This window comes from Sardina pilchardus, chromosome 1 (assembly GCF_963854185.1).
Source record: "Sardina pilchardus chromosome 1, fSarPil1.1, whole genome shotgun sequence".
In the NCBI taxonomy this organism is placed as follows: Eukaryota; Metazoa; Chordata; class Actinopteri; order Clupeiformes; family Clupeidae; genus Sardina; species Sardina pilchardus.
Genome location: NC_084994.1, coordinates 38,228,319 through 38,241,553, shown reverse-complemented (window position 1 = coordinate 38,241,553; position 13,235 = coordinate 38,228,319). Strand labels below are relative to the sequence as shown.

At 42.3% G+C, this 13,235-nt stretch overlaps 1 protein-coding gene across 1 annotated transcript; it reads right to left on the bottom strand.

The window, feature by feature from the left end:
• Positions 1–8,990: 8,990 nt before the first annotated feature.
• Positions 8,991–12,833, bottom strand: LOC134078656 (hatching enzyme 1.2-like). The gene is made up of 9 exons (XM_062534748.1): positions 12,767–12,833; positions 12,530–12,553; positions 12,198–12,248; positions 11,969–12,103; positions 11,738–11,855; positions 10,896–11,074; positions 10,427–10,508; positions 9,520–9,647; positions 8,991–9,127 (listed from the first exon to the last, which is right to left on the bottom strand). The coding sequence occupies exons 1-9, from the start codon at positions 12,831–12,833 to the stop codon at positions 8,991–8,993; spliced, it is 921 nt and encodes a 306-aa protein (XP_062390732.1).
• Between the last annotated feature and the right edge of the window lie 402 nt (positions 12,834–13,235).

Below are 13,235 nucleotides of genomic sequence, written 5' to 3'. Positions count from 1 at the left end.
GCTGCTTGTGGTGATGTCTGGAGATGCAACTGCAGATGACCCTTCACCAGGAGTGAAGCTGTGCCTAGACCACTGTCTAGTAAGGGTATATATAGTGCCCTCCTAAAGGAGTGTCCTCTGGTGGGCTTAGATTAATGTCAACATCAACCACTTAAATAAGGGTGGAGACGTCTCGGATCACAATGTTTTTGTACTAAATTAGTTTAAACATAACAAAGATGAAAAGCAAACTAACATGCTGAAAAAGGCAAAGACTTTAGTCTTTGGGCCTGATTGTTGTTGGACTGGCCTGCCCCCAGTAGGTAATACAGTATCTGGAAGAAAATTAGGGTATGGAGAAATATCTTTGCAGCCTCTGTGGAAAGAGAGGATCTAATCTGTCAAAATTTGTTATGTGGTTTTTGAAGTTGAGATTTGAGTCTAACATCACACCAAGATATTTGAATATAATGTAGGGACTAAAAAGTAGTAGGCCTAACACAGATCCTTGAGGTACACCCAATGTGAGGTGGCTAGGAGGTGGTGAAAGTATTGCGCCTGTTCCCGTCAGTTCAGATGTACATCTGGTCTGCCGGTTCCCAGTGCTTGAAGTGGGCCGGAACGCAGCGAAACGCAGTTCCGGAACTTCTGTATTTTCGTCTTTTGGGTTCCGCCACTTTTTTCTGCGTTCCGGTACTTACTGAAACTGATCCGACGCAGCGACAGTGGCCCGAGAATAGACAATATCACAAGACCTATGAAAGACTACATTACCCACGAGCTACGACAGTGCCTTATCCCTATCAGTGTTTCTCAATCTATGGGTCGCGGCCCGGTAGCTTACCTGTGAGAAGATTACTACGGACCGCCGGCTGACCCTCTCTGCCTTCTTCGAGAGACGCACCATTCGGCCGCGGCCGCACCCATTCTTCTCGGTCATATTGCTGCGCGAAGAATTTCTCGCACAGAAATAACAGGCATAGGGCCTATCATATGAAACTGCAGAACCTGACCGTTCCAATGGCGTTAGCCGCTAGTTTCTATGATGAACGGTTCGCGAGATAATTAGCGTTGAAAATTACAGTTACATACAAAAATGAATGTCACATTCAGTTCTGCGTCATACCCATTCTTCTCTGTGAAATATTTCACGATTTCGTAACTGCCCTATGGCAAACTACATATCAAAATAAACAGGAGATCCAATGGCGTATAGAATGCCTCTGTATAATTAGAGGTAATCACAAGAAATTCTTTTTTTTAAATCACATCAAATTTCTGCATTTTTTCATACCTCCCCATTTCCCCTAACCTGACTTTCGCCAGATCCTGTAGTTCGCTGTCTGCTTCACACAAGGATCTGGGACTTCTCGATAGGGTATGTATTTCTGAAGGCGGGTCCTTGTAAAACATCCTCGCATGTGATTTGATAAACCACTTGCCTGTTATCTTGAATGACGTGCTCGGCTTCTTCAAGCTCTTGCCAAACCCGGTCGGAAGAAGAGTAAAAACATCCTTGCCACCAATAAATGTCTTCAAAACTATTCTCTGTTAATCTTTTAAAGAATGAATACTCGATAGATCCGACAAAACGGTTGAAATAGCAGAATCAATGTCAGCACAAGACTCCTCGCTGCGTGCCGCCATTGTTATTTGAATCAAACACTCGCTTCGGCGCTCCTGATTGGTTGCTCATTTTTTGAGGGTGATTTATTTCACTTTAGCAGTTTTAATACTTTCTGTAAATAGAATGACAGTGTAAATATTTCAATTTTGTCAGAAGATCATTCACATGGTGTAGAGAAGGTGGCCACTGAAAGTATTGCGCCTGTTTCCATCAGTGTAGATGACTCTGCTTTGCCACATCTCAATGTACACCTGGTCTGCTGGTTCCAACAGAAGAGTGACTGAGTTAGTTGTGGTGTCTTCTGTGTCCTGTCGTCGAGGTGCATTATCTGTCGCCGAGACAACCATTTCCCCGTTCTTCATCAACTTTACCCCAGAAGCTCTTTTCCACCGTGGGTTGGAAACGACAAAGGTGAAAAAGTAGACCCCTTTCACAGGAGCTTTGAATATACAGTGCCTATAGAAAGTCATCATACCCTTTTGAAATAGTTACTTTTTTTGTCTTACAGCCTGAAATCCAAACCCATTTTAAAAACAATCTTTTCCGGTTTTATTTACAAATTTAGCTGTACAACATCAAAATAATGAAAAAAAAGTCAACAGTTCTGAAAATTAATAAAAAATAATTAAAACTAGAAAAACAGGGTTGGAAAAGTCATACCCCTGCCTTACTTTGTAGAGCTTCTTTTTGCTTTCATTACAGCCATCAATCTGTTTGGATATGTCTCTATTATAGCTTTGCACACCTAGATTGGAGAATATTTGCACAATCTTCTGTGCAGAAAAATTCAGTCAAATTCTGTATGGAATGGTGATGGACTGCTCTCTTCAAGTCAATCCACAGATTTTCTATAGGATTTAAGTCAGGGCTCTGACTTTGCCTCTCAAGGATATTCACCATCCTATCCTTCAAGTGTAACTGCACCCTAAGATATGTTTTTGAGCTGTTGATTGATTGAAAATACTCATAAGTGGTGAACTACACTATTACCAGGGTTAATATTGACAAAAATCGTGTTTCCCGAGAAAAGTAAAATTGTGTATGATTTTGTATTGGAGATATAGCTCTCATTCGTATGTGTTTTGAGAGAGTTCGATTTTACAGTTTTTGGCCAAAACTCTGGAAGTGACCCGGGCATGTCCTTTCGCCGTTACAAAACACTATTTTTATACCTCTTCTACTGTTCCAAACAACAATACACTTACGTGGTAGTGAGTAGAGGGTCCCTAAAGCCAACCCGAAGTATCCCGAGGTCTTTATGTGGTCGGATCTAAGTGTATTTTACTCCGGATAATTCCTTTAAGCCACTACTTTGTTCTTTTGGCAGTATGTTTAGGATCATTGCCGTGTTGGAGGGTGGATGACCCCATCTTCAGCTTTCTAGAAGAGGGGCGCAGGTTTTCCTCAATCATTTGGGTGTAGTTGGCAGCATCCGTTTTCCCTCCTATCCTGACCAATTGCCCAGTCCCCACTGAAGAGAAACATCCCCACAACATAATGTTGCCCCCACCATGCTTCACACTAGGTATGGTGTGTATGGGGCACCCAATATGGGGGTGTGAAAAAAATCTGCAATTTGTCTCCTGATTTCACAAGATTGAAACACAGTCAGTGTCAACACATACGACTTACGAATGAATATGTGGAATCCATAGGTAGCAATCATTATTCACAGAAAATTTGAAGTCTTTAGCTTGAACACTTTTTGAGATAATGACATCTGAACTTTGCTGCAGATTTAGATGAAGGCGCAAATGTGCCAAAAATCAGAAGGGGGGTACCATGTTCAAAAATGTTTTTCTCTGGATGTATTAGGTATACCAATCTAACATTTTGGCTAAGTTAGTTTAAATGGTTACTCTTTAGATGGTAAAAGTTTCAAGCAAATCTGAGATGGTCAAGCAGAAATGTTATATAAAATCTGTTGAATTGAGGTGGAATGAATGACCCATGTGTAATTAAAAGTTTATGAGATAATGTTCATTTAAGCAAACTTGTAGACGAATTAGCATAAGAGCTTGCTATATGTTCACGTTAGCTTTCTGGTGTCGCTGACATTAGCCTTGCTATTTTCTACCTCCTGTAATTCCTTATAGCCTACTGAAATGTTGTACATTCATTTCTCAGTTTTATCCTACTTCAAGAACTAAGAGTGAACTGGAATACGTCGTCTGCGTGGTTTGTTTTTGGAGAGGAGTTTAACTATCTGTCGACCCAGGCAAGGCGCTGGGAGTAGAGGGCAGAACATACACTTTTAAAAATAGAATAAAAAAGAGACGGAAATAATAAAAGAGAAAGGCAATAAAATAAAATAAGGAACTAAAAAGGTAATGTCACATAAAGGCCATCCTGAAGAGGTGGGCCTCAATAGATTTTAGCCTCCCTTTAAAAAGGTGTGCGTATAATATGATGTTCAATTTACCTAAACAAGGCAAATTATTTTACAAAAGTATAATGCTTTGCCAGGGCAATGAGTATATGAACACAGTAAGGGCATCTTGTTTTGCTCAAGTATGTGTTCAGGATATGAGAGATGGCACACCATGCTTGGTTGCTTTAGAGGAAAACTCAGGGGAAACACCAGTGAGTATGGAGTTGTATCAGTCTTAAGAGATTTGTTTATATTTCATGTTATATGTTTACCATTTACATGTACTACTTGACATGTTTTTGCCATACCATCGTTAAAACCAACAGACTGAGCTGAGGGTTGAAGAACTTTGAAGAATTCAGACATTTAGTGCAGGTGAAAAAAGCAGCACACACACACACACACACACACACACACACACACACACACACACACACACACACACCAGCTATTTGAATTTAGGCTAACTCCTTAATCTCCACAGGGTGGTGCTAGTGGTCTGCAAGATCGCCACAATACAGTCCCTACCATGTTTCTCACCTGAACAACAACCAGCTAAATATGTTCTACTCAACAGGATATTTCTGTCCTGAAAGAGACATACGTCATATCTGGACAGGGATTGGCCGACATGAAGTGGGCACATGGACATCACAGATAGGTCATAGGTAAGGGCTGAAAGTGGACTGTTCCTTCCAGGGAGTTCCATCATACATTTTCCGGTAATTCTATAGACTTCCATTTGCCTTTGAGTATGTGTATAGGTAGAGATTGATCTTTGGCCACTCCACCCCCGCGCTGGCCCCCCTGAAACCTAAAAATTTGCCGTTTTTCTTATATAACTACCTGAACCTTGCCACCGAGGATGATGAAATGCTTATGGTATGTTGGTCTCAAGAGCCCGCAACTTGGCTTATAACCAGTCATTTGTGATTCGCAAATTTGAATTTCATCCATGGGGTGCTATATAATAAATGTATTGACTGTAGTGTACTGTATGTGTACATTTAGTGACATGCTCACCCAACGGCCTGCAGATGGTGCTATTTAGCGAAGGGTTGCTGGTTAGGGATGATACTCACACTCTCACAAACACACGTATGCAGTGCACGCATGCGCACACACACTTCAACAGATTCACATGCACAGATAAACACACATCCACTGATTCCACACATACACACACACACACACACACACACACATTATTATACACAAAAGCAAGCTCACACATGCACACACTCATTTATATAGCCTACACATGAGCTGCAAGAGTAGGAGATATACTGTATGTATATATCAATTGCACAAAAAGGAGATGCAGGAAAGTTGACAAGCGTCATTTATTTTTTTGGAGAGAATGTGCAGAACTGCTATGCGGTGCATCTAGTTGTTGCTAGGTTACAAAGTTTTGATTGGTCGTTAAGAGAGAAGTGACATTGACGAGGCCAGCACTGTTCTAATATAGTTGAACACATTTCAACTTTCAGCGCTCTGCGCACTGCGGAAAAAAGCTATCAGCACCACGGCGGGCGCTAAGTGCTGCGAGCGCTGAACTTCATAGGATTTGTAGAGAAAATGGCCGTCATCATCAAAGAATGCTATTGGTGGACACGGGCCCTTAATGTGCACAAAACATGTATTACAATTCTAAATTTCATGTTCGTTCAGTGTACAACAAAGCAGCAAAATATTGTTTACATAATCCTAATTCAATCAGATGTTTACCACAGGGCTTGTTCTTGGGTGGGTATGGGAGGGGGGGGGGTGGGAAGGGGGGGTTTCTATGCCTTTGTATATGATGTAACTGATTTATGCATTATTACAAAATAAAAACAATTGATCTCAAAAAAGAAATATTGCTATCGTCTCAGACATTTAACTCAACGATGCAGCATTTAAGGTCTTTACACAAACAAAACATGTGTTTTGTGTCCAATATTACTAAAAGCATATTCATTGGGATGTTTTTGAAGGAGCATGCCAGGACTATCACGTAATCTATGTCATATACAATGCATAAGTACTATTTCCTAACAACTCTATGATGCACTGCAGATGCAGCATTTTGGTTGGCAGTGCTTACATCTGGAAGAGCAGATGTCCCCGGAAAGTAGTGTGGTGATTTTGGTTATCCAGCACCCTTCTGTTGGCTGGCAAGTACACATCCACCACGTCTCCCTTCTCTAGGATCAGACTCGCTCCGTTAGACACGTTGTTGTGTTCGCTCTTGAACGTGGAGTACAGGGTGACCATCCGCTCTCTGTTCTTACGCAGGTACAACCCCAGGATAGCATTGCTGCCCTGGCTGTAAGCAGAGAGGCTGAACTCGTACACTCCTCTCACAGGGGCGGTGAAGAAGCCTGGGTCAGAGGATGGGTAGACATGTACAGTATTGATCCTTTTGGAAGAACATCTGGCACCATACAGCTCAACAACAACAGGACAACCACACACACCCATTATTGAATGTCACTCAGCAACTGTAGGATGACATCCTAAATCAATTGTATGCACCATATTGCTACATGGCATAGTAATGTTATACACCATTTGAAAGATTGGACAAGAATGTCCGAGAAGAATTAATTTTTTTCATGTACAATCTTTATAGTGCTTTACACTGTAAGATTAATTTTTACTACTGTATGTTTCAATTAAATTGTATCAAAACCCTCCCCCGCTTTTGGTGCTACTGTAACGGGTGCTAGCTGGTTAGCTATGCTGTAGAACGTTAGTAAACCTCACTCCCCGACGCTTCAAGAGCGCTGCTGGCATGAAAGCTAGTAGCCTGGGCTTTTAGCTGGATTGTTAGCGCGCTCGACTCCCGATCCGAGGTGCTGCTGTCTCGCGGGTTCGAGTCCGGGCGTGTGCAGGGCTGGACCGCAGTGGTTCCACACAACGCAGGTTACATTGGTGCCGTGACCCGGATCGGGAGTGAGGTTTAGGGGGGTGAGTGTAACGGGTGCTAGCTGGTTAGCTATGCTGTAGAACGTTAGTAAACCTCACTCCCCGACGCTTCAAGAGCGCTGCTGGCATGAAAGCTAGTAGCCTGGGCTTTTAGCTGGATTGTTAGCGCACTCGACTCCCGATCCGAGGTGCTGCTGTCTCGCGGGTTCGAGTCCGGGCGTGTGCAGGGCTGGACCGCGGTGGTTCCACACAACGCAGGTTACACTACTCTGACCTCTAGCTGCAGTGTAGCTGCAATACAATAAGTAAGGGATAATGGACGACGCACCGTTGGATTATAAAGTTAATGCAAGTTCAGATGGTATCTAGAAAAGTGTGCTAACGTTGTATAATCATACAGCGTGAAGTCCATTATCCTGCTTATTCCACCGTTGCCAGTAGCGTTGTGTTCATTTCAGGTCATAACTGAAACGTTTTAATCACTAAAACTATCTTGTTTGTAGAACTGTAGAAAGCGTTCCAGAGCTGTATACATCTGGTAAAATGTTCACCTGTATTAAGGTCGTATGCATTGCCAACGTTGTTGAAGATGTGTTTGTAGATAAGTGTTTTTCCAGTGGTATAGGGTCCAGAGTTCCTGTCTGTGGTTGTTTCAAGTGAAAGTGAAAAGGCCACTTTATTCCCTGAAAACACATGTAGCAAAATATTTATAACTGAGAAAAATATTTATTGTTAGACAATTCATTGGTTGTAGATTTAGTTCCATCATCAAATTGGCCCCGGTATCTCTGCCACTATATCACAAGTCAAACGACTTCTCTAATATCATTTTTTTCTGGTGCTTTTGAAAGCACATGTCGTCTCTTCAAGATATCAGTGTGGAGAGGCCAGGCAAGGAGCCACTTTAGTTTATCAGTCTGAACGTCGCTGTTTCACCTTCATTGAGTGTCTGGAGTTCCCGCAGCTGGGTCCTCTGGGCGTCCACTGTGTCCTCACTGGCTCTCAGTCTGGCCTCCATTGCAGTCAGATATAATTCCTGAGCTTCAGGAGAGCACACACATGCACACACACACACACACACACACACACACACACACACACACACACACACACACACACGCACACACATCCCAACTATTTTAATCCCTTAATGCCCACAAAGTGTTGCCAGTAGTAAATTATTTTTTAAAAAATGCAAATGAATTGTCTTTGAAGCAACACCCTCGGCCAGAGCTCTGTCTCTGACTAGTGGTAGCAATAACACACAAGACCACGAAATTTGGTTCATTTTCATGAATGTGTGAAACAGACAACATGCTAGGTGGCGCTATAGAGTCCCTAAGCCACACCCTTGGCCAGAGTTCTGCCTCTGACTAGCGGCAGCAATAACACACAAGTCCACCAAATTTGGTTCTTTTTTGTGAATGTATGTGTCAACCACAACAGACAACGTGCTAGGTGGTGCTATAGATTCCCTAAGCCACACCCTCAGCCAGAGCTCTGTCTCTGACTAGCGGTAGCATTGCAATAACATAACATAATACTATAATAATACTGAATAATAGTAATAATAATAATATGAATAATCTCTACAGAAACAAAAGGGCCTTGCACCTTTGGTGCAGCCGCTGCTTCAGTGGCCGCACATCGATGCTCGGGCCCTAATAATAATCTCTACTGAAACAAAAGGGCCTTGCACCTTCGGTGCAGCCACTGCTTCAGTGGCCGCACCTAGGTGCTCGGGCCCTATTAATCTGAGAAGAAACAATAGGGCCTTGCCTCAGTGCTCGGGCCCTAAAAAATATTGTTCTCGTTAGTATGGATGACGATATTCACACACAAACTATAACGATAACGACATGCAGAACGTTATCGTTGGGGATCACTTTCAGAGCGATACAAAATTAACAGCCAATCAGAATCCATCAAATTTTAGCTATCACATTCATTAACACACGGAGAGACTTTGTCGCTCAATGGTCAATATATGGACGCTTTTATCATTATGGTAGTTATTGTTATAACTACCATTCTTGGTGTGAATGGCCCTTCATGCTTAAAGTATGCGTCCATCCATAATTCAGAATCACGCATTGTTTTATCTCAGTTCACATTACCTTTATCTTGGCTAACCAGACTCTTCACTTGGCTGACCAGGCTCTTCACTTGGGTCTCTGAGACCTCTAAGCGTCTGATCAGCTCCTTCAGAGTTTCATTACTGCTGGTTACATTGCTGGAGTCTGTGGAGAGAAAAGAGCTTGTTGTTTCTGCCACACACAGAGACCATACAATCTGGAGAATCATCATCTTTGCACACCTCTTTGTGTGTCATTGAATGAGTGTAGGGGTTTCTGCGCCCATTAACAAATAAATAAATAATAAAGGGGATGCTTGAAATGTTTTGACTGTGCCATATAGTTCACTTACATGTAATGCTGCACAATAACTTTTTAGTTTGGTGTTGCCACGAATGCAATCATTCATAATGTACTGTTCTTGGAGCACCATCACAGTTGAATTTTGCTCTATATCTCAATGTATGCAAGCTATATTCGACTCCTATGGCAAACAAGCTGGTTGAAGATATTTCTTGGTTTGATTCAGTTGCCTGCCATCAGTCTGGTCCACTCACCCTCACACTCATACAGCCTGTTGATCTTCACAATGTCGATCTCTGACAAATCTCTGCGCTGTCCGATGCTCACATTGGGGTTAGGAATCGGGGTGATGGTGTCATTACGATTTTTTGAAAAGGCTTTTCTGAAATCCGAGAAAACGTGAAAACATTTGCATTAAGGTACACAAATACTGTATGTTAGCCTGAGAGAGAGAGCTGAACTTGAACTTGTATGGAATTGTTCCGTTGAGCTGCAACTATGCCAAAGATCCTTAAGGCGGAGCAAGATACTTCGTCGTAGTTCATGTCTATGGGCGCAAAACGGGGATCACTTCTTCTGCATAAAGGGGTGTGTCTTGCCCATAGACCTCAATGGAACCGCTCTGCATAAAGGGGGATTTTGCCCCCCCCCCCCACCTCCCTTTTGCAATTCGGGTTCCAGGAAGTGGCTTCTCATTAAGTATTTTGCCTCATCTATCACGTCATCTGAGCACACTTCGGTTAATTTTGTTTGCAACTAAACTAGCTTCAAAGACCACTTGTAGGAAAAGCATGCGTATTTCCATGCGGTTTGGCCTTTCATTTACACGGAGAGCAGAGGTTTTTCCACTGAAAAAAGTATTTCTGAGAACTGAAGGAGGCATTTGGCATTTGTGGAGATGAAGGATGGTTCGGGTGTTCTTCCTACAGCTCACAGTAAGCTATTACGTTGCTCTGATTGGTCTATCCAATTGAGTGCAAAGGCATCCCCCCCCCCCCCCCCCCCCCCCTATCAGTTGAAACACGCCCCATAATCACGCACCAAAGGCCCGGTGGAGCAGTATCAGACTCAAATTCTGACTAGAATCGAGTATGACGATGCCAGACTAATATGTGCCATTAGTACAAAATGTTGCTATAATTATTATGTTTTTCCGCTCACCTGCTGTAGTGCATGACGGATCCATAGTCATACGCTGTGTTCAGGTTATTAGTGTCATACTTCTTAAAGTTGCGGGAAACGCCTGTGAGAAGAAAGTGGAATTGTTAGTGTAATTAAAGTGTGTTTTTGTCCTTCTGAAGGGGACTTGACATTGCACATGACATGCACTGTGAATGCTCTTGGTTGAGGTAATGTCCCAAGGATTCTTGTTATGCTTGCCGTTGGGCTCAGCGCAAAATTCCTATGATTGACAGCGCACTGCGGTTAAAGCTTAACATAGTTGAACTTCGACTGCAGCACGTGCAAGAGCGGTAAGATGCCGTTGAACAATATTGTGCGTGCAAGGCATTGAAAATAATATTTCATAGTGTAGCGCTGCTGTTTGAGAATAAAGAATACTGTAGAAGAACAAAATAACAAAAATATTTTCTATGCACACATATAATACCATAATAAGTGATTTTCCAACCTGCTCGGATGTTTTCAAAGTTGATCTTGACGTACTTGTCCCGATCACTTCTAGTCTGCTCATGGAAAAAGCCGAGGGCGTGAAGGAGCTCGTGCTGCACAACACCTTTGTAAACACAGCCGCGCACGTTCAGCGAGACGGTTTGTCCGCCGCCATTCCTTCCAACGTACGAGTAGCACCTGCATAGAGGGGACACCAGTCACTCATAACGGTTGATTAGATAGATAGATAGATAGATAGATACAGCAGATAGACAGATACAGATAGATAGATAGATAGATAGATACAGTAGATAGACAGATACTGTAGATAGATAGATAGATAGATGGATACTTTATTGATCCCCAAGGGGAAATTCAAGATGAATGTGTCTAGGAAGAGCAAGGAGGACTTGTGATGGATATGGGTGGCATGGGGGTAGCCCCCAAAAACTCCATTTTGTGGGAGAAAAAAAAAAGTTTAAGTTGCACATTTGGTTTTGTAGCGTTCATTTGCACATCAGTCAATGACATTATGACACGACAGTACTTCCTAAGCTTCCACTGATCGAGACGGATGGCAACGCCAAGGTTGTGGGTTCAATACCCATGGAATGTGTAATGCTAAAAAAAATAATCTTAAATTATGTAAGAGCTGAACACAAAGTGAAGACACCATGCAAAACATGCTTCAGTTTGTTTTCCTGACCTTAAACAAAATGCACAAAAACACAAAACATTTCCCTCTTTCTGCACTTGTAGTGTGAATCGCAATTCTCGATGTTGATGAAGGAGTAACACTACTACAAACATCAGCTTCAAAACATTTCTGACAAGAATCGTACACATTGTTACTGCACTTACCCGCCACGAGACACAATTCTGATGAAGTCTTTTTGTTTGACGTAAGGCACAAAACGAATGCAGGTCTTCTCATGGAAGGTCTGCAAGGCATTCTGAATAACAGCCTTCTTCTGGGCAGCTTCGTAAAAAAAGCATTATAGCATTACATGTTAATAAGTTATTAACTAATTCATTCAAATCAATTGCATGGACTCTGATGAAGACCACACATTATTCATTCCCACAACTTACAAAAAGCATCAGAAACATTGTACGGCACTTCAACAAGTCCGGATGGTGACTTCTGCCACTTGCAATTACTGCACTTCCTGGCGTTCCTGTCTCTTGGAATGGCAATGTCTCCCTCCATCAGGAACCCTGAGATTTCTTTGGGGAGAAAGTTTATGCCAAATTAGGGGTTTCTTATCTCCCCTATATTGAGTGTTCACATTTATAGATGTATCTAGAAGCACTGCCTTACCTTGGTTTGCTTCCAGGATTCTTGTAGAGATGTCGACTTCCTCATCGACTTCTAATGAAGAAATAACACCAAACGCACAACATTATCTTCAGTATTTATGTTAAAACAACTGAGCAGTAGGTAGCAGTGTGTGACGAAAGTGGGATTCGTCTTAAGACGACTGCATAAGGTGGTTATTTCTGAGATTCTGATCCATTTTCATTCATGAAATACGCACAATTTGAGGTTGAAAATGTGTCAGAATCTCACGTTATGCAATCGTTTTAAGACAGCTGCAGGCAGCTACATCAAGTCAAATCCACCTTTTGACACACAGAAGATGACACACTCACCCTCTGTACTGGATGGGTCCTGGTGATGAGAAGGACATCAAGTGAAGTGAGTTCAGAGGTATGAGAGTTGGATAATAACAGGATTTTAGTATCAGTCAATACACTCTCTACTCACTAATATCGAGAACACACGGACATAACATAACATAGTAGTGTATGACAATAACAAGACACAACTTGTAAGCTTGTAAGACTTCTATAAACTTTGTAGATGTTGGGCAGTTCCTACAGGTCTTACCTCTTGAGCCAGGACCTGCGAGAGGCCCAGCAGCAGAACCAAAATGGAGGCCAGTTTCCTGAACATGCTGCTTGTGGTGCTGTCTGGAGATGCAACTGCAGATGACCCTTCACCAGGAGTGAAGCTGTGCCTAGACCACTGTCCAGTAAGGGTATATATAGTGCCCTCCTAAAGGAGTGTCCTCTGGTGGGCTTATATTAATGTCAACATCAACCACTTAAGTAAGGGTGGAGACGTCTCGGATCACAATGTTTTTGTAGAAAATTAGCTTAGACATAACTAAGATGAAAGGCAAACTAACATGCTGAGGATGGCAAATACTGGAGTGAAAAGCCTACAAAACCTTTTTGCTTCTGCTATGCATTTCCGCCTCACATTTTGAATTTCTCACAGAAGTATATTGCATGCCACACAGCTATTCCGATTAAATATGTTTGTGTAAACACCTGATCATATTCTTGTAAACTA